A 27,120-nucleotide genomic window follows, 5' to 3' on the forward strand; every position below is an offset into this window, starting at 1 on the left:
TCCAGTGTGCATAAAAACGCAGATTTTTATATTCATGCATTAATCCATACTGTAATCAATAATAATCAGATGTAGTAATCATACCAATTCAATTTGCTTGGTAATAAAACAAATAAAAAAATAGCAAGTTAGGAATTAATGTCCATCATTTAGCTTTCAGGAGTAAATATTCTGTTCATCTTTAGTTACGTGTTATAGCAGCACTCATAGCACTGTGTAAAGCACACAGCAGCCTGATTTTGTCCTCTTCTCTATCTGTAGCACATATCCACTGCCGCTTTGGGCTCTCCAGCTGAAAAGCGTTTCGGACATCTGAAAAGATTATGAAGAAGTTAGAAGTGGTTAAATCTATATGTTCTAATATTATATTATCATTTAAAGTTTTAGATATATATATCTATATTGTGTGTTGTGTTATAATGTCCTGTGTTATGATAACATCCTGAGCATTGCAGTACTAATAATAGCACATACACTTTGTATCTGTGATTTCCGTGAGATTTAGACAGTGCAGAGCCACAGAGGCGAGAAAGGTGTGAGTCGTGTTCTTTGTCAGACAAAACGGCACGTGTGACACACTCTTCTCTGTAAGCACGAGAGCATCATTGAACAGAAACATTCCCAGGTCACTCACATGCTCATACATCCTGAGAAAAAAATGAGAATAAGTACATCACAGGGCAGTAGAGTTTGCTTGAGTAAATCTGTTCCCTTGATAGAAAGATTATTTCTTTATTGCAGACTCCAATATTGAGTTTGATTTGAAACTATGCTGTTACTTTTCATTTACAAAAAAAAAAAACCCAAAAAGGTTGGCTTTAAGTAGACAGAGAGGCTTTTGTTTCTGGCATTTGATCTCAGGTCAGATACTACCTAAGAGAGGAAGCAATGTCTCCATTAAGGCAGCTCAGTAATGCCACATCCTGTGTGGTTATCAAGTATCTGCTCCCCTCCAACAAATTCTAAATAAAGTAAAAAAATAGTGTTATACTCTGTGTATGAGCATACAGTGCACTGCAAGTGTGTATGGCGGTCTATCACAGATTTTTGTTGTTTTAAATACAGAAACCTTGCCTCGTGACCTTTAATGGCCTGTGAGAACCTGATCTCTCTCTGATCTCTCAACTTACTGGGCAGCTTTGAATTGTGCTCTGTGCCTCCATGATTCTCAAGTCTCGATCCAGACTCTTTTTCAACTGTGAGTGAAAAACAAAGCACTGTTTTAAGAAAAGTGACATGACTTTACAAAACCTGGAGCAGTGGGCAGCCATTTTGCTGTGGCGCCCGGGGAGCGATTGGGGGTTAGCTGCCTTGCTCAAGGGCACAGACCTTAGTCATTTCCTGCAGATATTGAGAATCGAACCCACAACCATATTATGGGGCATATTATGCCCTTTTACAAAGTCTTGATTTTGTTTTTGGGGTCAACTAGAATGTTTTCATGCTTCAATGTAAAAAACACAACATTATTCTTAAAATATTTTACACTTTTGCGGCACCTCTCTTCCCAGTCTGTCAGTAACACTCAAGTGTGCCGCACATCCTGAAAACTTAAGCCAAAACATGTTGATCGCCCTATGGTGGCTGGGTGGAGAATATGTTATCAGTCCCGCACTTTCTATGTAATCAAATGTGACGTAAGGCAAATTGAAAAAATCCAATACTTCAAATATTTTTTTTCCGAAGATGGTTTCTGTCATTTTAGATAGTTATCACGCTGATGTTCAGTAAGTTTGGTTTTAATTATTTATTTACTTGAAACGATTAATCACGATTAATTGCATCCAAAATAAAAGTTTGTGTTTACATAATATATGTGTGTGTAGTGTGTATAATTATTTTGTATATATAAATACACACATATGCATGTATATATTTAAGAAAAAATGTGTTATTAATATATCAAATATTTATATTTATGTATAATATAAATTTTGTGTAAAAATATATATAGTATATGCATCCAAATATTTATTAAATATATACATGCATGTGTGTATTTATATATACAAAATAATTATTATAATTATTATACACACTACACACACATATATTATGTAAACACAAACTTTTATTCGTTTCACAGCCCTAATTTATTTGATGCGATAAAAACGGGCTGTAACGTCACGATTGACAGCTGTACATAAAAGAAACTCGAGACTACAAACGAAGCGTTTCAGGGAGTTACTGATTTAGAGAATAACTCCCTTTTGAGTGGACTTTGTGCTTTGTAGACCTTTTTTAATACTCAAACAGCAATATTACACACTAAAGAAAGTTGCAAATGTAAACAAGCATAATAGACTATCTTTGAGGTGAAAACATACATGTTCATATTTATTCACTGAACACTTTTTTTTAATCACACCTTGTGTATGAAGCCCCTGTAAGCCGTCATCGAGTTAAGGGAAGATGATAACTGTGTGTAGTCTGGGTGCTCAGGCGGTGTGTGTAGCGTTAATGCCTGAAGCAAAGTCACATACTCCTCCACCCGTGCGGATGGTGTGAGAAACAGCTCCTGGAGACTGGAAATACAATAGGAGTGTTGCTAAGTCGCTCTTGCACAGCTTTTTTTTGCCACAAAACTACCAGATCTGTAACTTTACCGTACCTCAACATTCTGGTAGCAACGGTCCGGTCGTGTCTCTTTAGAAAGTTGCGGAAAACAGGAAGCATCTCACGACACTACAAAACATATACAATATTACAATAAATATATTTACAATAAAAAAACTGTTTATTTTAAAATGTAATTTTTCAGTAGCATTACTCCAGTTTGATCATCATCATTTACTGAAATCATTCTAACATGCTGATTTGATGCTCAAGAGATATTTCTTATCAAATGTTGAAAATGCATTGCCTAATATTATTTGCTGCCTAATATTTTTATTATTTTCAGGATTCTTTAATGAATTGAAAGGTCAACAGAATATCATTTAAGTTTTCTAATATGTTTTTTGTAAAAATGTAAAAGTGTATAAGAGACCTATCAACATTGACACTTAGTCATGAGGGTCTGCAGGGATCTCTATGATGTCATTTCCTGTTTTGTTTCCGTACCACATGACTGATTTGGCAGAAAAGTTGCCCAAATATTTATTCATTTTTATCAAAACTGCGTTGCTTTTAATAACAATAAAATATAATAGCAACTACTCAGTAAAGAAAGAATGTCATTTTTTTAACGAGACTTCCTTCAGCTGACCCACCCCCACCCCATTATATCAAATAAAATACTTTTTAATTTACAAATTAAAACATTTTCATCACTGAAGAGGCTTATTCAAGTCACTGTTTACATTTATCAGGTTTTTTATGAATAAAGAGAATATTCAACATGAACACACCTTGTCTATAGTTCTCAGAATGGTAGAATAGTTGTTGAAAAAGTTAGTGTAGACTCTTAACTTGGTGCAAAACTTGACACAAACATCCCCCACACACTGCAGCGGAGACCAGTCCTCCCACCTCTCTGTAAGCTCCTTCAGAAAAACACTGCAAGAGCATTTGTGAAGGCCAGAGAATTCAAGAGCAACAGAAAGAGAAATATATATGTGGAAACAGCACATCCAGATTTTTCCAAGTAAGATGCGTTCCTGTAATTTGTTGATCCTGAAACAACATTCCTGTCTATATCCCTACCCCTAAACCTAACCCTACCCATAAGTTATCCCTAAAATCAGGGCAATAATAGGTGAATGACGCTGATGTAGAAGCACCTAACCTTGGTTGTAAGCCTAAACTTGACATAAACCTCAAATCTGATTGGTTGATTGGAATATTGTTCCTGGGCTAACAAAGATATTGATTGCACTTGTTGAAATCAGGTTCTGTGAGGAAGAATGGACTGTATTTTACTTGTTTTCCTCCAAAATGTCCAGCAGAGGGCAGAAGAGGCTGATGAGATTGACTGAGCTGATGATGGCTCGATTGGAGTCCAGTGCCGCTCTGAGAGGTGAGTAAAACACTGTTGCCACCGCTTGAAGATGCCTCACGTATGTTTTCTCACTATTCAAAAGCTCTTTGCACACAGCACTGCGTCTATCTGCATCACTTAACAAACCCTGAACAAAAAGACATTTTAAGGCATTTGGTGTACCATATGATCTGAATTATAGAAAGATTAGCACTAACATTTGGAGATTCTGGACTGGGGAATGGATCGCTGCTCTTCACACCACTGTTGACTGATGACCTTAGTAGAAAGTGTCCCAAGAAGTCTAAGGGATCATCCTACAGCATGATAGTAAATTCAATACAATGTAGCGATAAACTTATTTACTGAACAGAATGTTTTTGTTTTGTTTTTTGCTTACTAGAGTCTCGTTCATCAGAGCCACGATCCCACGAACCAAACACTGCATGACCTCAGATTTAAGGGAAATGACAGGCATCTTTATATGATCCCAGAGGAATAGACCTGTAATAGCCATGCAAACAAAGAAAATTGGAATGCACACACTGGAAGTAAATGATGTAACTGTGTTTTATACTTCATTTTAATTTTTTGACTCACCCAGGATGCGGCCTCTGATCTCTTGACATATAAAATCCAGCTGTGGCCCCAGCTGTTTCCGTAGTTCCTTACAGGCTTCTTCTATCCATTCAGCCTGTCTGCACCAGCTCAGGAAGAGGGTCTCATGCAGATACACCAATGGAGGAAACTCACCAGACCCGGACCACTCACTGAGAACTAACAAGGCAAGGCAAGGCAAGTTTATTTATATAGCACATTTCATACACAATGGCAATTCAAAGTGCGTTACATAGAAGAAATTAAAATAATCAAAAGAAATCAGAATAATTAAAACAATTAAAACAGAAATATAGAGACTGCTTATTTAAAACACTAAGATAATACTTACCTGAATTCATGTTTCTCATAATCTTTTTTTATTATATTATTTTTTTAAAGTAAAATCAAACAAGAAGAAATATATAAAAAATTTTTTAAAAAATTAATAAAATAATATAATTATTATTAGTAGTATTGGTATTAATATATATATAGTAATTAATGCTAAATAATAAAAAATGCTATAATTAAATATATAATTAATATGTTATTATTTTTTGTTATAATAATTGTAATTTATTATTTAATGAAACATGATTTTAAGATTAATTAACATTAATATGATGTACTTCAGTTGGGCTGAATAAGGAATTAAAACTAACATTATACCAGGGAAGTACACATTATACCAGGCAGCATTAAAAAAAAACTTGCAGAGCTTTAATCTCTAAAGGTCTTAGTCTTGATTTAAACAGGTTTGGTCACAACATTATTTTACTTCCATTTGTTATTTCATAGGTTTTATGACAGTACTACTCAAGTATGTGGTAATGTGTCCAAACATTTGACTGAACGTATAATACAGTAGATCACAAACTCACTGTGCTGGAAGGAGCCCGTGCAGATTCCTGTTGGAGCTCTGACATTCAGACCAGTCAAAACAGACAACTTCCTCATCAGGTCCATCCCTGCAACTGAACGATCAATGCAGAACAACATCTGAATACAACATATATACAGTAAATGTCACATGGAATGGCATCTCAATGGCTACAACCTGTGTCAAACCAGCACTGAACTGGGACAAAACATTACCAGAAGCTGCCAGGGGAACAAAGATGTCCAGACTCCCTCCGTCTGAACCAGGAACCACCCAGCCACACAGTTTCTCCCAGAACTCCCTCACACACGGCTTCAGCACTGTCTTCTCAGTAATGCTCAGTCCTGGGGATAAAACACAAATATAAAGTTATGTTATGCAGGGTGTTTTGTTGTGTTATGACAAAACATAATGTTGTTATAACATGTATGTTTTGTCGCCTTTGACTTGCTTAGTTGGGGATTTAATTTAATATTCAACAATAATATTGATCTGCCTGCATTGAAACCATTATGTGAGAACTGAACTGAGCTGGACGATGACATTGCTGTTTTCTAAAGAGCGACTAAATATATAAATGAACTAAATTAATACCTTTTTTTACAATAAAAATTACTTAAGCTGGACTGTGATGCTATTTTCTTCTAGAAACAAACTTTGTTGCATTATTTCTCTTTCAAGCTTCTTTGAAACAATCTGTATTGTAAAAAGCAATATATAAATGAAGATGTCTTGACTTGACTTGTGATAACTTGTTCATCATTTACAGCTACATTTTTATCTTCACAGTTCATTGGAGCAATTGAAATATTTGGCATGAATTTGACAGTAGCTTTTTGTTTTAAGGTTATTAAAAATAAAATCTGCCATCATAAAGTTTGAGAATGTTCCAGAGCAGTCAAATATTCCATGCTAATGAAATTATGTTGAATTAACCAGGAAATTACCATCTGTGAGAGTCAACTCATCTGTGCTTCCTGCCACCAGAATGCCGAGACTTTGCATCATCCTGCCTTGGATCGTCCTTTCCGCCAGAGAGAGCAAGGCCTCCAAGGTCATTCCATGTGAGTCATACGGCAAAACCACCACAGACACATGCGCCGCGGCCAAAAGCAGCTAGAAATATGAAGTTGAAGATCCTTCAGTTCATAAACAACTGTCTAATATTTAGAAATGTAACTAAATGTCTTACTTCATATCCAGGAACTTTGGATGACACAAGGAGGAAATGAGGAAGAGGACGGTAGGAAGAATTGACTGGTTTGCAGAACAGTGAACTGTAAGGTAACAGCATTTTTCAGGAATAGTTTTCCATTAATATTGTGGTACTAAACATAACTAAAAATAATGCAGAGATTTCCATCTATTAAAACCTATTACTGACCTCATAGTGGCACATGTGCTCTCAAGAGTATTATTCATCCTCAAATCAAGCCACGGTTCTCTTATTTCCACACTAGAGAGTGAATTTTCCAATCGACACTTTTCCTATGAAAAAAAAAGAAAAAAAGAGAAATTACCCTATAGTGTATATTTTCTGTGGATGTAATACAAGGCTAATATTGATGAAGATAAAATTAACATAATCATGATCAAAATGATGAAATGACATAATTTTTTTTAGCATTTAGTTTTATCACGTATTTGTGCATGTGTATACAGTATATACCAATTAAATATTTATTTTATTATTATTTTTATTATTTGGATGACATGCTTATTGATTAAATCTTTTTAGCTATAATTATATCAGTGTCTCACCCCAAGCTGAACAAGAGCAGCAGTGAGACTCAGTGGCTTATGTATAGATGATGTGCCCAATTTACTGGTGTTTAACCATGCTCTCCTGGTCTTCAATGCAGCCTCTGTGGAGAAAGCAGAAGGGAGAAACCAGGAGGACATCTGCCAAATGACATTATTGGCCTCAGAACATTTATTTGACATAAAACTCTTTAACCTCAATCAGATAATTTCATGAGGACATTTACAAGCAATGCTGGAATCGCGGGTACTTACTTTTATGCTCTGCTATCTTCTCTCTGATAGTTTGTCTTATCTTGTGCTCTCTCCATCTATCCTCTTGCTCCTCTGGTGCACTCAGACTCTCATTCAAGGTACCATAGACATCTTCTGCTTCCCGTGCAGTCAGAATGTCTAAACTGGCAGTGCAGGCCACATAATGTCTTTTCCACGCTCCGTACTCATGATCTGATGGGCTGTAGGGAAGAAACCATCCCAGACGGATGCACTTCGGAGACCACAGACAGTCCTAGAATCACATAGAGATTAGTGTGAGTGAGTAAACATGTCTTTGCAGCATTCTGAAATTGAATTTTTAGAAGATTTTCAGTAACAATGTTTGAGTGAAGAGTGCACAGATGTATTGGTTCATTTCTTACCTGCTCTGCCAGGAATCTCCAGTGCCAGCACACCTGTGCTGCGGCGCAGATGTCTCGAGGACTGAGGAAGGACATGATGTAGAGAGACAGAAAGCGAGGCAGCACTGCCGTGAAGTCCATTCGAGTGATGGGGACTGATTCTGCCAAGCAATCACTGGTGAACCTAAAATCATAACCAAACAAAGTCATTGCAATTTGTATGAGAAATTGGAATTCCTGTGCGTGGTGAGATATCTGCACTGAGAATTTACTTGAGCTGAGTTTTGGAGCATCTCCTCAGCAGACGACACATAAATTATTTTCTTTGACGGTCTGTCCACAGGTCAAACCAATGGAGGATGAGAGTTGTTCTTTCCTGAAAAAGCTATACATTTATTTAGTTAGATTAAATGTCGTTTCAGCTCAAAATAAGTAATATATATATATATATATATATATATATATATATATATATATATAAAATAATTTTGGTCACACTTTATTTTAAGGTGTCTTTACACTATAATTATACATTTAAGTAGCCCACTGAGTAACTAGATGTTTTAGGGTTGGGATTAGGGTTTGATTTGGGGTTAGTTGCATGTAATTAAGCTTAATTTATAGTTATTACTATAGTAAATTGATGTAACATATTTAATGACACTTAAAGTAAAGTGTTACCTTAAGTTGTTTTTTTCCCTGACCTGTTGGTTACATGCTTTATTTGTTACAGGCGTCCATGAACTGAATCTGGTCTCTGTGCCGTCGGACTGCGGCTGTCTGTAGTCACTTCCATTCATCTGCTTCATTGATTCAATCATAAAATCAGGATTCCTGCGGTTTTTTGACTTATAATAGGTTCTAAATTCCACAGACGTAGTTAAAATAGTCCAAAGCTATCACTTTTCCCGGTTTGTAAATAAAATAGAAGACAGAGACGTATTAGTTTCATTTGCAAATGCGCTAATTATTATAAATTGTGCGAGAATATCTGATTATTATATCGAATGGACTGGAGATTAGTTCTTAACAAACCTCTAGTGAACATCCAGGAACCAGCGACTTTCCCAGCTCGTTTCCCTGGAGACCACATAACAAATGAAGCTCTGCGAAATTCCTTCACAGGAATCGTGTTTCTTTCAGCAGCTCCTGGATTCACGGTCGCACACAGTTATTTAAACATAGATGTTTATTTTTACATAGACATATTACTTATCTACGTAATTCATATGCGAGTCATACAACGTGACATTAAAACTTTGAACTTTATTGATAGAAGCATGAATAAAAAGTTGAATCAACAATCAGCCAGTAGGTTACAATTTACATTTCCAATGTTTTAAATCAAAATAAAATATGTAAATAGAACTATATAGTCTATAACCAAAAATATACAATGCAATTTTAATTTTATTCTGCAGTCTTAGTAGTCTCAGGAAACTGAAATGAAAATAACCTGCCATTATCTTTCTATTAATCACTTTAAGACAGGGCATACATAAATACAAACTGAGCCAATCAGTTCCTTGTTAAAAGTGAATTAGTGATAATGCAAAGGTGCTGCTATCGTACAACTCCAAGGCAACATTTAAGACATAAGATTAGATGTCATAATGTAATCGAACATCATCTTATGCATTTATATTTCTTGTGGTAACGTGAAATCATCCGATGAGAAAGACAAGTGGGCAGTTCATCACAACTGTTTGGATTTGTTCTGTGATATCACATGTATAGAGTGTAAACAACCCAAGCTGACAAATTATACACGTTTAAGACCACAGTGTCACCGATATGACTGTAATACTGGTGTTTCTCCATAGCTGCATGGTAGAGCCTTTGTAGTTCATATGCTGGAAGTTCTGGGGACATCTTGACTGTCAGCAATGTTAAGCTTTTGTCTAAGGAATTATAGTTAAGATTTCAAACTCAGTTTTTAAGGCATAAAAAAATGACTTGTGTTAGAAAAACCTTTAAAAGAACTATTTGATTTTAAGGATGTAACATGTTGCTGCTGTACTACACAATGCGTATGCAGAATTTTAAGTTTACATAATAAAGTTACCTGATCAATCTTAAAGGGATGATTCACCCAAAAATGAAAATTCTATCATCATTTACTCACCCTCAAGTTGTTCCAAAACTGTACAAGTTTTTTTTTCTTTTGCTGAACACAAAGGAAGATATTTTGGAGAACCAAAAAGTTGTGGGGCACCATTGACTTTCACAGAATTTTATTTTTCATACTATTGAACTGTTTGGTTACAAACCTTCTCCAAAATATCTTCCTTTGTGTTCAGCAAAAGAAGAAAAAAAAAAAAAACTTTTCATTTGTGGGTGATATCCCTTTAACAAAACACTACAATATCATCCAGTTGATCCATCAACATTATTGGTGAAACTATGAAAGGATACATTGAGGAGCTCAACTCTTCCAGCTGAAGGGGGGAAAAAAGAATTAACTTCATTAGACTGACTAGACAAATACATGAAAGATTTGAAGACACTTAATATAAAATGGGACCAAATATGTAATGTTTCTTACATTCGATAACAGTTTATCCATGTTAGTGTCATAAGCAGACTTCCTCTGGTCTTCCGGCAGCTCATCCACTTCTCCATAAAGGTCAAAGTGCAGGCGAGCCAGTGTTTCCTGCATTTCCCGCACATGCTCCATCTGATCGATTGAGCACTCGTTGCCTGATGATTCAGGGAAGATTTAGACTTCAATCAAAACTGTAAACACGCTGTTATTTTTTTACTGTACTGTAAGAACTTACCAAAGGCTTGCAATTTTCCAGAGTGGAAGTCATTGAGAAGGCTGAGCAGACCCTTCTCCATCTCCTGAACATCAGACACGTCTGTGAGAAACGAGTGCTGGATATGGGCCGACTGGGTGCTCTTACCCGACTGACTCTGAGGCCTTGGTTTGTCTCTCACTCCCCTAAAACCCCAAAACAAAATGAATAAAATTAAATGGCAAAATATGACGATAGAAATATGAACATTTTAATACCTTACACAGTTTTAATGAAGACAGATGATGCTCACTTGCGATACTTTGACCTTTGACTGTGCGTGCCCATACCACCACCACCGAATGATCTGGTTGATGTTGTTTTTCGAGCAGTCACTGTGGGAGGCTGGTTGGAAGACGGTTTTGGGCTTTTACGTTTCTTATTCTTTTCCTCCATTGTGTCATCCAAATTATCTACAGAATAAAGTAAAAGACATGAGCAAAAGAGCCTGAAAAGTTAAGTGGTTTCAGGTCAAAGGCTCCCCATGTATGTCAATACACTTTTAATTGAATTGTATCACAACAGAAATTCCATAAACTGTTTTGCTGCTATAAAACAACAACTGTGCAGAAATGTTGTTGTACACATTTCTTTCAGTATAGCTTAATAATTAAGTCAGATTTTTAAAATTAAAATGTTATATAAACTATTTTCTAGTAGCCTCCGCGGAAGTTTGCTGAGACCCCCTAGTGCGTCGTCTCGACCCAGGATGGTTCGGTTGAGAAGAGAACAACTAATCCGCGATTACTAACAGTAGAATGTTGAACAGGCGACAAAATATTTCACACTGGTAAATAAACATAATACAAACATTGTCCGGAGATATTAAACCGTGTTATCACGCGCATTAGCAAACGCTTCAAATCCTGTTTTACAATAACACGTAACATGTAAATAATATGCGAACGAGTCAAGGTGTGGCGTTAGTCGTGTACAACATGCCTAATCGGAACCACTGTAGTAGGCAGCGCATGCAAAATAGTATTCGACAGCATATACGTATGATTTTACCGCATAAAGGAAGACTCCACTTTTTAGAAGGAAATATTATTCCGTCTGAAAGACATTCTCGATGAGATTACTGCTCTAAAGTTGATACAGCTGACCTGGCTGCAAGTTTACAAAAGGCACTTCCGGGATTTATACGTCATCACGGTGATATCAAGACGCACTGTACCAAAGCTGTACTGTAATTCCACTAAACAACTGTTACTCAAAAACGTCGAATTTGACCAAGAGAAACATTTGTGTTCCAATACTAAATGGATCTTTTTCAGTGTTTATTAAAAAAAATTAATGACTCTAGTGGTGTACCGATAGTAGACACATTTCTTTCAAATTTGTATCGCACATTAACTAAATAATAATATTAATAATAAACATTTGTTTTCTATGATCTTTCAGAATGTTAACTACCTCTATTAAACGCTTCACCCCACTCAGCATCTTTTCTGTTGATATTAATAATTATGTTTTCTATTTATACTCGCTTCTTTTTGACGCATGCGCACAAAGTCAGCTGTCATATGATTGCACATGCGCACCACTGTCGTAATCTGTCTGAAGGAATTTCGGAGAGTTTGGACCAGCACGGGAAATAAACACTTTCTAAACACTTAGAACGATCAATCCTCAGTCTTATCCTTCTCCTGCCCTGGAATCAACGTCAGTAAGTAGCGAGTGAAACGTTTTGCTCAAGGTTCCGTCCAGTATTTTAAAAAAAGAGGATGGTAAAGCGTTTCTACTTCCCTAAAGCGGAACTGAGTTCGAGACAAACTGACCAACTACTGCCTTAAATAAACAAACACATTTTACCAGTAAGTTAGCAATAAAGAACATCGTGAAACGTCATGAGTAAACAGTAAGTATAAACCTTAACCGTAAATAGTGGTGTTGGGATCCTGGATCATTGGGGAGATCACAAACACTTTCTCCACTTTCAAAGTAACGTTAACGTGCTAACTTTCTTAACGCAGTCATTTATTTAACGTTACCTGGCAAAATTGTGCTCTGTCCTTCTGGAGTTGGGTGTAAAAGGTACATCTTGGAATCAGCAGCATTAAACATCACTGTTATGTGTTGTACTGTCTCTGATTAGATCAGATTTTCTTGAATGGTTTCTGTTTATGCTTTCCTGAATGTTGATTTAGAGGATTTGTCAGATCCCAAGCATCATATATAGAGGAGGCATGTTGTAGTTTGGTCCCAATTTGATCATAATGCAAGTCCAGATGATGATTAGTGTATCTGATACAGAATACAGTGGAAATAGTGTAACGTTAAGAGACATGATGTAATGACATTCCCTCGAGAAACCGGTTTTTGTTGACAAACTGGAAATGTACAAAGGTGTTTCTCATGGCTGGACTGTTCAATGGAGGACAGTGACGTTCTGGGCCGTGTTACCTTAAAAACACTTGTTCAACAGTTTTGAAAAGAACCTTGGATAAGCAAGTTAAAGGGATAGTTTAACTATTAAAATTTTAAATTCTCTCACTTACCCGCCTTCAAGTTGTTCCAACTTGTGTTCTTCATCTGAACACAATAATAATAATATATTTTGGACAACATGGTAACCAAACAGTGGATGAACCACATTGAATTCCAGGGAAAGGAAATAAAATACTATGGAAGTCAATGGGCCTATCAACTGTTTGGTTACATACATTCTTAAAAATATATTTTATGTTCAACAGAAGAAAGAACCTCATAGGTTTGGAACAACAAGAGGGTGAGTAAATTATGAGAATTTTAATTTTTGGGGTAAACTGCCCCAATTATTTCCACATTTATTCGCCCTTGTGGTGTTCCAAACCTGAATGACTTTCACAAAAGGAGATGTGAAGCAGAATTTGCCTAAGTCACTGCCAACTTTCATTCCATTGTGTCTTTTTTTGTATAACAAAAGTGAATGGTGAGTGAGGCTTTAATTCAGTCTCTTTTTGTGTTACCTGTTAGTGAACATGTTCAGAATGTAATTTCCCAGATCAGAAGTGGATTTGTGATGGCTGGATCTAGGGTTGGATGATATAGGCCTATTGATATAGTGTGAACTTCTCTTTAAAGTTAGTTCTTGTGGATTTTTCATCTACCTTGTTGGCATTTGAATCAGGAAGCTGCAGAAACGAAGGAAAAGACATAAGAAATATGTTTCCTGTGTACAGAGACAGGCCTATTACACACTCTGTCATACCATAAACACTTATAAGCACTTTTTTTCGTCTTTTTACTACAATTTAGTTTTACTACAGTGCATGTGAGATTTTTACTGTGTCAGCTGTGACAGCTTTACACTAGTCGATAATTGACCTCAGTATCTGTTTATTCATTAATGTTTTATGTTTAGTTCTGCTCTTTTGTTTAAGCTTCAGGTTTTTTGCAACGGAACACACTCTAAATTGGTCTTATGTTGACTACATTGGTCATAAAATCTTCATAGAAAAACATCACACTTCTCTTGTATCTCTCACACCCATCTCACACCATTGTTAACATTAACAGGGTTTTCAACAGCACAGACATTGTCACTTTTAACATTTAGGCGTGCAATGGGCATTGAAAAAAATGTGCTGTGTCTGTACTGTTTGAGTCCTCTTGGTGTTCTCTGAATTGTAACCTTTCTTAAGATAATATTATAATATTCATTTTAAAACATTTGACAACACACAACATTGTTAATCACTTTCATGCTTTTCTTTATTTGCATTATAGATATTTGAACTTTTCACCCAATATTTTGTCATCTACTCCGCCTCATGTTGCCTAATTCTATGTAATACAAAAGTTAAAACTGACATTTTGATTTGTAAGACTTTCAGAGACTTTGCATTGTACTTTATGGAGTTGAACCCACAAAACAAAACAAAAAATAATTTGAGCAACATTAGGCTGAATTATGATGATAGAATTCCTTCAAATTCAAATTCCAGGTGGTAGATTTCCATGGGAAAGCTTTTTTTTTTTGGGCGTCTTTGTTTGTGTGTGTTTATGAAAATGGCCTCTGAACCTTGACCTCTTGTTTCTGACCTTCAGACCCCAGAGCGTAGAGCTTAAGGCCACAGGAGGGGCAGCAAACTTGGACACCAGCAAGATGGCAGACATGTCAGTGGAGGACATCACAATGAGAGCCAACCAAGTAACAGATGAGGTATGCTGATCACCTGTTACGGTAGTGATATACTGTAACAGGATGAAAGGAATTCATTTCTTTTTTGATTAGATGGAATGTTTTCAAGTTCCGGTATACGTACAGACTCATTGTTTGTGACCGCAAACAAAGTTTTCTCTTACTCACTGTTATACTGCTCTATTTCACAACCTTATGATACATTTCTTGCACTAACAGTTGTAAAAAAAAATCTTAATGTCTTTTAATGAATTTGCAAATAAGTGACTCTCTGTGCTAATAAATCTTCGATAACTATAATGCACTTATTTCTTTCTTTACCCACAACTTTGTTTCCTTTTCTCTTTCTCCTTCTTGCTGCCTCTGAAGGGACTCACATGAGCCTGTGTGCAGTAATAAAGACTAATAGCATGAAGCGGCCTCTGTGCTCATGCTCAGCATGGGTGACTGGGGGTAAACTACAAATCCATGAAACATTCCCCACCTTTCTATTCTAACATCAGTTTGTTTGTTTGTTTAACTGTGATTTAACCATTAGTGTTTAAGAACCCTGAGAATGTAATTTCCCAGGTCAGAAGTAGATTAATGATGAAGAAAATATTACACTTTTAAATAGGTTTAAAACAAATGCATATATATTGATAAATACACAGATGAGCCAAAACATTATGATAACCTTCCTATATGCTATTAGTCCTCTGCATGCTGCCAAAACAGTGCCAACCCAGCAAGGCATGGACTTTTATAAGACCCCTGAAGGTGTCCTAGCGTTCATAGAGACGTCGCTTTTTGATCCTTCGATGTCGGTTCTTCCTATCACTGTGAAGGGGAGGGGAGTTTGGAGGCCAGGGCAACAATTTGAACTCTACACCACATTCCTCAAACCATTCCTGAAAAATGTGTGCAGTGTGGCAGGGTGCATTCTCCTGCTGAAATTGGCCACAGAGAACACCGTTGTCATGAAGGGGTGTACCTGGTGTGTTTAGGTAGGTGGCACGTGTCAAATTTACTTCCTCATGAATGGGCAGACTCAGGGTTTCCCAGCAGAACATTGCCCAGAGCATCACACTCCTTCCAGCAGCTTGTCGTTGTCCCACAGTTCATCCTGCTGCCATCACTTCCCCAGGTAAACGGCTCTCAAGTCTACAGCCGTCCACTTGTGTGAAAGAAAACGGGATTCAACAGACCAGGGGACCAGCTTCCACTGCTCCAAGGTCCAGTTGCGACGCTTGCGTTCCCATTAAAAGCACTTTCAATGATGGACGGGGGTCATCATATGCACTATGCAGCCCCATACGCATCAGAATATGATGCACTTACGCATATGATGTTATGACGCATTTCGCCCATTATCATTTTCAAAAATGTTGTGTGACTTGTCTTGTGCCACAGTTCTGTTGACTCGGAAAAGAGGGGATAGCCTTCATTAACCTGTGCATTGATGAGGCTTGGGTGGCCAACACCCTGTCGCTATATTATGGTTTATCCCTACTTGGACACTGTTGGTAAATTCTCACCACTGCTGACCAGGAGGAACCCAAAAGCCTTTCCATTTCAGAGGTGCTCTGAACCTGTCGCCATACCATAACAATACGGTCATTGTTAAAGTCAGTCAGATCTTTATTCCTGCCCATTTCGCCTGGGATCCAACATGATGATTATGAGAACTTATTGATTGCTCGCCACCTAATCTACCCAGATCTTAATATGTGGCCTTGTTAGGAGATGAACAACAATTTGTTTCACCAGGCTGTGGCTGGTAATAATGTTTTGGCTCATCAGTGTGTTGGCAAATATCTATAATTAAAAAAAGTGAAGTTACATTTTATTTTTTAATAACTAAGCTGGACATGTTTTATGTATACCTCTCTATTGTGTTCCTGTCTGTGTAGTGTGTTCCTTGCATGGCTTCATAGCGTTATCTAGGATTTTCACATTTCTTCATACATATTTCTGAATTTATCAATGTGTTCGAATTAAAGTCAACTCATAAAGGTATACTCATTGTGGCATTATGAGGCAATGACTTATGAGCGAAAGTGTTATATTTACATTTATTCTTTGTGCTTTGTTTTATTTGATGTTTGCACGCAGACCTGAATTATAGAATATCTGCTATTTTCTCATTACACTAGTGATTCGATTACCTTTTGAATATGCGTTTCTTTTTCTTTCAGTCACTTGAAAGTACTAGGCGGATGCTACAGATGGCAGAGGAGGTAAGAGCTCCAATGAAACCTGTAGGCTTCAGAAGCATGTTTGCTGTTACCTGAAGTACATAATGCTTAACCTGTATTTGCTCATTAGAGTTATATATAACCTGATATAAGCATGCGCATATTTTCAGAGCCGGGAGACAGGGGTCAAAACAATGACCATGCTGGATGAGCAAGGAGGTGAGTGAATGCACATTCCATCCCAATCTGTAAAAACTTGATTTAGTAGATGCTGACTAATTAAGACATTGTCTCTTGATTGAAATATTTATTCTGTCTTGATCAGAGCAACTGAGGCGAGTTGATCAAGGAATGGATCAGATCAATCAGGACATGAGGCAGGCTGAGAAGAACCTGACTGATCTGTCCAAATGCTGTGGCCTGTGTGTGTGCCCATGTGACAGGTTTGCTATTATAACTCAACTAACAGCTACTGGATTTAAAATGTTATTCATTACGTTGTATCTCATTCATCTTTCTGGGGTAAATGAGAGTATTAAAACCTCTCTTTCAGAGTTACTTCCATTGAGCATGATGGGAGATATAAGCGGACTTGGGGCACAGGCAGTGACAACTCCAGCATGCAGGAGAAAGAGGGCGGTGTGGTATCCAGCCAACCGTCTGCCGTTCGCAATGGGCAGGCTGTTTCAGGTGGATCAGCAGGCGCCTCTGGCCCCTACGTCAAGAGGTGAGTGCAAAATACACTGAGAGTGATGGACATTGATTCATTGATTCAATAGAAACTAAACAAGAACATATGTTGGGCTTTATGAGGGATGTGATTTTTTTAGTGGTGCACGATATATCGGCCGCCGATATAATATCGGCCGATTTGGTCAATTTTTTACACATCGGTATCGTTCCGATGTCAAAATAGGGCCGATGTGAACAGGCCGATGATCATCTGTGTATTTGACGTGCGTGTAGGTGTGAGTGTGGGGGCGGGGATGTTTGTTTTTGCAGGCGTATTAAAAGCGCAAGTGCGTTTAAACATCAAGCCACGAAGACTAGAATTGGTGAGCTGTTTTCTGCCAGCCTTCCTAATGCGTATTTTTGTCCCGCCAAAGCCATATTTGACCGGTAAGTGATGTAGATGAGTGACTGCTGCGCTTGTTTAACTGAGGGAACAAGAGAGAGTGAAAGCACCGGTCGCGCGCCGTCTTCAAAATGTCTTGCGCTTGTTTAACTGAGGGAACAAGAAAGAGTGAAAGCACCGGTCACGCGCGCCGTCTTCAAAATGTCTTGCTCTCTCTCTCTCTCTCCCTCCCTCCTGCATGTTTATGAATTGAGTTGACTGAATATCTTTGAGAATACACGATGGTAAAAGGTCGGAAGACCGAAGTTTTTTTCTTCTAAACTACTGGTCGTGAATTGTGAAACCACACTTTCAATAAACCAAAAAAATCTATCTGTTGATGAAATGTTTTCTGTGTCGACTGTCGAGACCATAGACTGTAAAAATAGGTCGAGACAAATCTCGTGCGATGTTCTAAACTGCCTGGATAATCACAACGTGTGCCGTGGTTCCGTTAATGACACGTCCGATTCGCGAACTAATGACTCCTTTGAACCGATTCACTTTAATGAATGGTTAAAACAACTGATCTGTCCAACACTGAGCTCAAGAGACATAAATCGGAAACACTTTACAGTAAGGTTCCATTTATTAAAGTGTACATTAAATGTACACTTTAATAAATGGAACCTTTTTGTAAAGTGTAAGGTTAATAGATTAATAGAATGTTAACAAATTTTGTTAACATTCTATTAATATTAGTTTCTATGCAGATTTACTCCATGACAAAACTACCCCAGTCATTCTAGAATGATTCATTCTTTCCAAATAGAGCAATTCAAGTAATCTGTTGAAATTGTTTTTATATCACAATATATATCGCAGAAAAATAAAGTTTTTTCATTTTTTACCAATATCGTGCAGCCCTAATCCTCGCTATGTGTTTTCTATACAGGGATATCGACATCGGTAAATATCGGTATCGGCCATAACAGCAATGTTAATATCGGTTATCGGTATCGGCCACAAATTTTCACATCGGTGCATCACTAGATTTTTTTAATTTTTTTTTATATATATATATTTTCCGACTTGAAAAGTATGACCCATGTGAATTTTGTAAACAAAAGAGAAAAAAAATGTGGGTTACTTTATGAAGATTGGATTTGCGAAATGGCCTTAAACAATTACTGAAATAAGTTTTCTTTTTTATTATTATTATGCAAACAAATGCTCACAGGTGGTGACAGATACAACAAAGACACAAAGCCAACAAAACATACATAACAACTGCCAACGTGTGTGTGTGTGAGTGTAACTGTGTGTGTGAGTGGAAGTATCTTAACAGAGGACCGTCTTACAGATGTACAACAGATGTAATAATAATAAATAAAGAAACATATTGATGACAATAATAATTGAAAAGTTTATCAAATGACGAGAACACTATTTGTGCGCAAAAAACAACAAAAATAACGACTTTATTTCAACTATTCATTTACTTCTCTCTCTGCTGTCTGACGTAGCTCTGCGCTATCACACTACGTTAACTGACTAGAGGCTCATAGAGAAGGAAGTGAATAGTTGAAATAAAGTCGTTATTTTTTATTTTTTTTTGTGGACAAAATGTATTCTCTTCACTTGATAAAGTTAAGATTGAGCCACTGAAGTCACTTGGACTATTTTAACGATGTCTTTAATAACTTTTCGAGGCCAGCAAGTTTCAAGTCCTGTGCTTGAAATATAGTCCGACGTTATGACATTTGGTCCGATGTAAAAATTCCAACATTAAAGCCACATTTTCTCCTAATTTACCTTTATTTTTGTAGAGCTAAACTCTTGTGCCATCATTTGAATAAGCTTCCATTTTGTTGCATGCTATTATGTTATTGTGGTTTCAGTTTTACCTACCCTTAAATGTTGCTAGCAAAAGAACAATGGTCATTTGTTGCCTTCCTGTCTAAGTAGGCAGTGCTTGACCTAGAATAAGCTACAATGTCATTCTTCAATGCCGCATTGAATATATTTTGGGTGGCTGATGCACCTTCAGTTTGGCTCCACATGTATGTGGTCTTTTTTTAAGATCTTTACAGCGGATTAATTCTCCTGATTATTAATTTAGATTAGTCACTTTTTGTATTATTCTGTGTATAATAAGATTATACACAGAATAACTGTATGCGTTATCATTCCTAAAAGAGTAACGAATGATGCACGAGAAGATGAGATGGAGGAGAATCTGGAACAGGTGGGCGGCATCATCGGGAATCTCAAGAATCTGGCCTTGGATATGGGCAATGAGATCGAAAAACAGAACAAGACCATTGACCGCATAACTGATAAGGTAATGTCGCACTATCGAACTCATAAATGAGTTATGAGTCATAGTTTATTTATTATAAAACAGATGTATGGTTTAAATGTGTTTTTTATGTATGTAAATATAGCAATTTATTACATAATATGATCGTATAATTTTATATTTCATTTTATATGTATATAAATATATTATTAATTGTGTTTCCCAGGCTGATATGAATAAAGCTCGCATTGACGAAGCCAACCAGCGAGCCAACAAACTTCTGTAGAGAATGGACACTTCCGGCATCTTTCAGGAGCCTGATTGTTTGATCTTACTACACACTTACACACAAACTTTCTGCTTCACAGCAATGAATTGCAGCAAGTGAGTTTTTTATTTTATTCCAATGCCATCTGTGCCTTTTATTGCAGTTTTTGTTCTATAGTAAGTAGGTTGACAAATGCACACAAACACATTAGAGCCTCCTGTACAATCCAGTCTTCACCCTTAATATGTGGGACAAATATGCTGGACGCACAGAGTGCAGTTGTTTTTGCGGCTTTGCTCACTGCTGTCCTGTCAGTCTGTAATGGATGGAGTCAATCTCTCGGGATGGTGATGGGTGTGGTCCGTCCCTCTCTCTGGACTTGAGTCAACATGGCTAATTCTTTCACTAATCTGATTGAGGGGCCAAAGACTTATGACAGAACAGTATGTATGTTTGGGCGGATTGGATGTTTGATTTGTATGTCATTTTTTTCTGATTCTGTTACTGATTATACTCATATTTAATTATCTTAAGACATTAATAGGCCTTGTGAATACAGTTAGTCCTGTTCAATGTTTTGGGGAAATTTAATGGTTGTGTCGTTTTTGGAATTTACCATGCTATGTAGGAATAGGACATTTCACTATATCTATTTTATTTCTAATAAAGCCAGTATAATCCTGTAATCCAGTTAAGTTTTTTTCTTCCCCTTTTTAAAAAATTAGTCAGACCTGACATGACCAGTATTTGTTCTATTAAACCATCATCAATGCCTTAAAGGGTGTGGTATGTAATATTGACAGCTAGTGGTTGAAATAGGCACTGTAGTGTCCAAATTGAAAATATTGGAAAGGGTTGTTTCTCCCGCCCCCTCCTCCTCGGACACTAACACGGGTTGCCAGATTGAGGATACACAACTGGAATGAGCGCAGTTGACAAATGAAGGCGACGAGTCTATCACTGTATGTGATACAGGCTCACTTATTAATTGGAAACTATATTTATTGGAAAGAAGAAAATCACAAAGTTCAGGGTATGTTTCCAAACTGCCCCTTCCTCCCCATTTCCAACTCGTTCCATTCGTTTTTGGATTTGTTGCCCACAGGAAGTCGTAAAGTTAGGTACAATACCTGCAAATGAAATTTATCTAATCAGTTCTTATGTTACTCAATGTTATGTTACTACAGTTGGTTCAGCAAAAAAAAAAAAAAAAAAAAAAAAAAATATATATATATATATATATATATATTTTTTGCTGAACCAACTGTATATATATATATATATAAATAATATGCCAGAATATGATCTCAGTAACTGTCTATTAATTCTAGCTTTCATCTTTTTCATGGATACTTAGTTTTCTTCAAGAGGATTACATAGTTATTTGAATCTTTTAAGGTCTCGAGAACTAGACAGTGCCTCTGTTTGAACTCCCTTAGAGACTTTTTGTGTCTGCTGTCCAGGAAACTGCTGAGGGGGGTTTAGGAACCATCAAGTTATCTGATGTTCCCTGAGAGTCTGACAAATGTAGTGACACATTGGATATAATATAAACACTAAGTTTGCTGCGTTTTGAAGACTGTCTTAAGTTAAAAGAGAAAAAAGGATCAACAGGCTTCCCTTCATCTCTCTGGCCTGGTTCTCCCATTGTGATGGCCCAGGCTTGATGACACCTTCTGGTTTGGCATTGACATCTTTTATCATTTGCAAAATTACAACTGTGCCAAAGTCAACAGCAGCAGTATTACATGCAAATTTTTTGTTTGCATAGTAACTCTGGTTTTCAGTGAAATGGTCATGTGGGACAGAGTATTTGCTACTCGAAACAAGTAGAGAAAAACTTGATAATTACTGGAAAGAAGAAGGAACAAATCACAAGACTGTGAAGGGTATTTCAACAACTCACCCCCCATTGCTAACTCACTTCCAGTTTAGAAAAATTGTGTCGATTGCAGGTTATAAACTCCAAATTGCCTGACATAAAATCACAATTGCATGTTAAAGTCAGATTTGCGCAAAATCTCGCAATTCTAAGGAAAAAAAGTCAGTTGCAATTGTGCTTCTGATTCTGACTTCAATTGCGACTTTACATCAAGCAATTCTAAAAATATTTTAATATATCTTAGAAATGTATTTATTCAGAATGCAGTTGGAAAGTAGGCTAGAGTAGCCTAAATATAGGAATATTTCAGCTGGTTCAAGATAATTCACACCACAATAACGCAGGGGACATGATTTAATGTTTAAACCAATTCACGCCATTATATGTAGTATAATGGCGAGTAACTGCGAGTAACTTTCTGTAATGTAGGTGCTCTGAACCCTGTTACTGGAAAGTCCTGAGTAGGCCTAGTAATATTCTTGCTGAATGCCCTCATTATCCAAATACCGCTGACCCCATTTCAGTGTTGCCTATCGGGCGGTTTTTCCCATCGTAAATTGGGTTTGAATTGCAATTGGCTGGTTTTGGTATAGATACACCCACAACTCTTTCTGTGGGCTTTTTTTTGGTGCAAAGAGGAAACTTCAACATGTACAACTGAATCACATCACTCATCATCAGAACTCTGGAGCGTCTTGAGCGTAAGTTATCAGATACACACACACCTGCACATTAACTATAAAGAGGCACAAAAATATACTTTGTAGACAACTCTTACTTTAACTTACACTTTTGTTGAAATTCTGCTGTGCTTGATATCTTATTTTGACTTATTTCTTGTGCTGTGTTGAAAATCCTTATTGATCTAAGCTTATGTGCCTCGGTTTAATAGTAATATTATTTAAATATAAGGTAATATAATATTTAATAGTCTTAAGCCGAGGTGCATAAACTCAGATCATTCATGCCTACGATCAATCATTTCTAAAAAGAAATACTAAACCTGAGCTAATTGAAATAAAACAAGTTGATAAAAAGATTGAATCCAATATTTGGCAATAATATAGCATAACAACAGTTTTATTAGCAGTTTTTTGAAAGCTAGTCATTTTCAACTTGGAACACCCATAAGTTTAACAAGGTGGGGCAAAATTCCCCCCAAAAGAGCAAAAATGTTATATTGTTCTATTCTTTCAATATTGTCACATACTTGTTGTTTATAAGCTTATGTATCATCTTAACTTTGACTTACTGTATAGGCTACGTTTCCCAAAGTGTATGTAAAGTTTTTGTGCCCGCAGAATCCCAATCCAGCAGCATGGCAGACATGTCAGTGGATCAGATCACAAGTAAAGCCAACCGTGTAACAGATGAGGTAGGTTTGTGATACCATGAAATATCATTATCTTCTTTTATGTCCTCTTGTTCTTTAGATGCTTGTTTCTGTCCCTGTCAAATTCCCAGCTCGTATGAAAGCAGCGTTTTCAACTCCCTGGGGAAAGTCCCAGGAACTAGGAACTTTGGGATGGTACTCGGTGTGTTTACACTGCAGAAATTAGGGTCTAAATGAAGTTCCGTTGTAAAAAAATCCCCCCCAGAAAGTCCCTGAGGGCGAGGTAGTACTTTTTAGAGTTCAGGAACTTTCGGGGTGGGACTTGTGCGCTGACCATTCTCAACTGGTTGAGCTTCTTGGTTCTTACCAATCTTGTTCTTTCTGCCGATGGCGTGCGTTTGACCCATCCATCTCTATTTCTCTAAACTAGAGATAAAATTCCTTCTTTGCCCCATCTTTCTGTCTTTCTTTTGTTCTCACTTGTTTAGAACAACCACAGTTTATCAGAAATATTAATAGCATAATAGATTTATCATCATACGACAGTAATGTTTGACTAAGTTTCTTTTTATTTGTTTGTCAGTCAACTTATAGCTGTAGTCAAATTTTACAAATGACAGAGGAGGTAAGTTGTCTTATTTCAACCAGTTAAATTAATGACACATGGATTCTCCTTAAAAGATTGTCCCAAATAACATGAAATGTAAAAATGCTAATTGCTCATTGTGTATTTGTGCAGACTGTAAACGTCGGGAACAAAACAATAACTATGCTGGATGAGCAAGGAGGTAATTCCGTTTTCTCAATGCACCTGATTCCTGATGTCTACTTCAATATCTCAAAACTTAGAGGCCTTTTCACACTTTAAATCATTTCTGTTTATTCTTATGGATGGTATTTATAGCATACTTTATAGACCATTTCACAAGATGTAAACAACACTGGCCCAGAAGCACTTCCTGTTTCATTTTTTTAACACTACATAAAAGCTGGGATGAAATACAACCAACAGAACATTTAAAACTGAATCAAAAAGTTAAACAAGCATCTTTAGGATGTTTTCTTTACATGTGAAATAAAGAAAACAGTTACAAACTGAAACAGGAAGTGCTTCTGGACCAGTGTTGTTTACATCTTGTGAAATGGTCTATAGTAATTAGCCATGAAATGAGGAGGAAAATCCCCATTCTGCACTGGAATCAGGTTAATAATGCACATTTTCTGTGCTGACCAACAGAAAGTTAATTGGTTGAAAAGTGACCTCTTTGTGAGCCACGCTTCATGCATCACTATTGATAATGGAGTACAGACTGGTGACTACCAGACCTTTATTCTCTTTCTCCCTATATCAGAAAAACTAATGAATGTGAAACAGGAAGTGGGCCAGATCACGCACGACATGGAACAGGCTCGAAAAAACCTGAACGAACTGTCCAAAAGCTGTGGCTTGTTTCTGTGGCCATGGAACAGGTTGGTAGGAGGCGCGTATACCTTATTATGTGGCAATGAGTTTTTGAATTAGTTAGACTTCATTTCTTGTCGGACTACAACACAATTAATAAAGTAAGACACTGTGGAATAATATTGGAATTCTTAATCAGTGGGCCCGGCCCTGGTGACTTAAAGATGACTTAAGATGATTTTAAGTGATTTTAAGACTAAAAAAAGCATAAATTAAAGGTACACTATGTAACTTTTGGCGCTCTAGGAGTCAATAAACAAAATTGCATGTGTCGGAGCTACTTCTCTCTGTTTATGTATATGACGCAGGTACCGGGATACTCTAAAACAGTCTGAATATAAACACTTATTATAGTTGTATCATAGTTATTCATAAGACAAAAACATGGTTTGGAAGATGGCTTCATGATGTACTTGCTGAAAGTTACATAGTGTACCCTTTTTGTGAAGCGTGATTTCTAGAACTGGAAAAGTCATGTAAATTAATCAAGTCTTATAACTCAATGGGCTTTTTATTATGACATTTTTAAATACATTTATACATTAAAGGTGCCATATGTAATAATTTAGGTAAAAAATCTGAAAAATGAGCTACACGCATCAAAAGAATGAGAAGAAATAAGTGCAATGATGTCATTAAAAAACTGACAAGTTATAGTGCTGCCGAGATATAAACCTAAATTAGCATGCTAAATTAGCTGTGTCAAGCTATACAAAAAAAAAAAGCTCTCTTCTTTTTTTCGAAATTCAAAATGGCTACCAGAAACAGGACTTGATGTAGGATGCTGAAAAGAACAACACATGTTGTGTTTTTGATGCTAGTCCCCAAAGTGAGATTCTGGTCTACTGATATCCACGCCAGGTTCTTAACTAGCTTAACCGTCAACCAGGAAATCCAACTGCTTAATCAACTTCATTTTGTTGGTGAATAGCCTAGCTATACTGCTCCACTACCTAGATCAGCATTAAACTGATGCTATACTGGTCTAAGTTTACCTTTTAACCAGATATTATTATAAACTAAATTGGCACTTTTAGTTTGTGGTTTTCACCTCAGTGCTTGTATTTGATCTATTTCTTTGGATCTGAATGGCTCCTCTTTCAGAGTGAAGTCCTCCAAGAGTAACAGGAGATGTAAGCAGGCTAAGGAACCAAAAGAATGCAAGCGGAATGTGGGATCCAGCCAACAGAGTGCCATCCGCAGTGAGCAGGCTGTTTCTGCTCCGTCAGCAGCCCCCTCTGGCCCTTACATCAATAGGTGAGATTTGTGTTATGCATTGCCATATGGCACAAGCTGTTACTTTATATAGACATGTTTATCTGATAGATGTGTAATGGTCTTAGCTTGGAGTTGGAAATTAAAGTGTTTTTTGTTCTGTAAGAATAACAAATGATGAACGAGAAGATGAGATGGATGAGAACCTGAAGATTGTGGGCGACAACATAATGATTTTGAAGAGCATTGCACAGGGAATAGGCGAAAAGATCAGCGAACAGATCCAAACCATCGACGAAATCAATGATGAGGTAAAGTTACTTAAATCCAGAGGTGATTCATTTGGATAATAGTGCAATTGTGGCGCTAGAGGTTTAGATCTAGCTGGCAATATACACTCTAGTGACAATTTATACACGTAAGTTTGTTAATCAAGTTAACACATATAATAAAAAAAATTGTAAGATTTAGAACTCCGAAAGGTTTGAGAGCTCGGAGGAAGAAGTAATTTGATTTTGATTGGATAGGTGGATAGATATGTGAACTGACTCCTTTATTGTCTTTTTTTGCCAGGTTACAAAAAATACATATGATGTTATTGAGGCAGAAAAACGTGCCAGAAAACACCACTAAGGGAAATACTGAAAGGACGTGTCGGCATGACAAAAATACATGTATATGTCCTGTTGATTTTCTAAATAAATGCTTTTAATTTATTGTGAACAA

The 27,120-nt window shown here is 36.8% G+C and overlaps 4 protein-coding genes and 2 long non-coding RNA genes across 12 annotated transcripts; 3 read left to right on the top strand and 3 right to left on the bottom strand.

The window, feature by feature from the left end:
• On the bottom strand, nucleotides 1-8,139 carry ect2l (epithelial cell transforming 2 like). The gene is made up of 20 exons (XM_089120456.1): nucleotides 8,050-8,139; nucleotides 7,799-7,961; nucleotides 7,416-7,668; nucleotides 7,161-7,264; nucleotides 6,784-6,887; nucleotides 6,592-6,676; nucleotides 6,347-6,515; nucleotides 5,615-5,743; nucleotides 5,401-5,493; nucleotides 4,520-4,696; nucleotides 4,320-4,423; nucleotides 4,138-4,236; nucleotides 3,862-4,067; nucleotides 3,351-3,498; nucleotides 2,612-2,685; nucleotides 2,369-2,525; nucleotides 1,131-1,196; nucleotides 874-962; nucleotides 475-647; nucleotides 1-312 (listed from the first exon to the last, which is right to left on the bottom strand). The coding sequence occupies exons 1-20, from the start codon at nucleotides 8,088-8,090 to the stop codon at nucleotides 182-184; spliced, it is 2,565 nt and encodes an 854-aa protein (XP_088976582.1). The 5' UTR covers nucleotides 8,091-8,139; the 3' UTR covers nucleotides 1-181.
• LOC120481661 (uncharacterized) lies at nucleotides 6,367-9,915 on the top strand. Of its 5 annotated transcripts, none has more exons than XR_016146708.1 (4): nucleotides 6,367-6,463; nucleotides 6,603-6,683; nucleotides 7,262-7,690; nucleotides 7,811-8,146. It is a non-coding gene; the product is annotated as an uncharacterized LOC120481661 (long non-coding RNA). The 5 variants fall into 5 exon arrangements; XR_016146709.1 differs by lacking the exon at nucleotides 6,367-6,463 and adding an exon at nucleotides 8,511-9,915 and having other exon boundaries at nucleotides 6,523-6,683; nucleotides 7,811-7,955; XR_016146707.1 differs by lacking the exon at nucleotides 6,367-6,463 and having other exon boundaries at nucleotides 6,523-6,683; nucleotides 7,262-7,694.
• Nucleotides 9,024-12,719, bottom strand: ccdc28a (coiled-coil domain containing 28A). 2 transcript variants are annotated; one of them, XM_039675044.2, is made up of 6 exons: nucleotides 12,570-12,719; nucleotides 10,829-10,988; nucleotides 10,558-10,721; nucleotides 10,323-10,477; nucleotides 10,193-10,215; nucleotides 9,024-9,678 (listed from the first exon to the last, which is right to left on the bottom strand). In XM_039675044.2, exons 1-6 carry the CDS (start codon nucleotides 12,640-12,642, stop codon nucleotides 9,624-9,626), a joined length of 630 nt encoding a protein of 209 aa, XP_039530978.2. In that variant the 5' UTR covers nucleotides 12,643-12,719; the 3' UTR covers nucleotides 9,024-9,623. The 2 variants fall into 2 exon arrangements, with proteins under 2 accessions (XP_039530978.2, XP_039531049.2); XM_039675115.2 differs by lacking the exon at nucleotides 12,570-12,719 and adding an exon at nucleotides 11,587-11,740.
• Nucleotides 12,084-21,188, top strand: LOC120481252 (synaptosomal-associated protein 23). 2 transcript variants are annotated; one of them, XM_039674921.2, is made up of 8 exons: nucleotides 12,084-12,244; nucleotides 14,608-14,722; nucleotides 16,879-16,920; nucleotides 17,049-17,097; nucleotides 17,204-17,321; nucleotides 17,432-17,605; nucleotides 20,132-20,276; nucleotides 20,461-21,188. In XM_039674921.2, the coding sequence occupies exons 2-8, from the start codon at nucleotides 14,666-14,668 to the stop codon at nucleotides 20,518-20,520; spliced, it is 645 nt and encodes a 214-aa protein (XP_039530855.1). In that variant the 5' UTR covers nucleotides 12,084-12,244; nucleotides 14,608-14,665; the 3' UTR covers nucleotides 20,521-21,188. The 2 variants fall into 2 exon arrangements, with proteins under 2 accessions (XP_039530855.1, XP_039530776.1); XM_039674842.2 differs by having other exon boundaries at nucleotides 12,106-12,436.
• LOC148973581 (uncharacterized) lies at nucleotides 13,515-23,724 on the bottom strand. The gene is made up of 2 exons (XR_016146710.1): nucleotides 23,637-23,724; nucleotides 13,515-13,691 (listed from the first exon to the last, which is right to left on the bottom strand). It is a non-coding gene; the product is annotated as an uncharacterized LOC148973581 (long non-coding RNA).
• LOC120481500 (synaptosomal-associated protein 23) lies at nucleotides 23,693-27,120 on the top strand. Its single transcript, XM_089120457.1, has 7 exons — nucleotides 23,693-23,759; nucleotides 24,301-24,342; nucleotides 24,457-24,505; nucleotides 25,070-25,187; nucleotides 26,284-26,436; nucleotides 26,561-26,705; nucleotides 26,968-27,120. Exons 1-7 carry the CDS (start codon nucleotides 23,703-23,705, stop codon nucleotides 27,025-27,027), a joined length of 624 nt encoding a protein of 207 aa, XP_088976583.1. The 5' UTR covers nucleotides 23,693-23,702; the 3' UTR covers nucleotides 27,028-27,120.

Source organism: Pimephales promelas, chromosome 15, assembly GCF_988280905.1.
Source record: "Pimephales promelas chromosome 15, fPimPro1.hap1.1, whole genome shotgun sequence".
NCBI classification, from domain to species: Eukaryota; Metazoa; Chordata; class Actinopteri; order Cypriniformes; family Leuciscidae; genus Pimephales; species Pimephales promelas.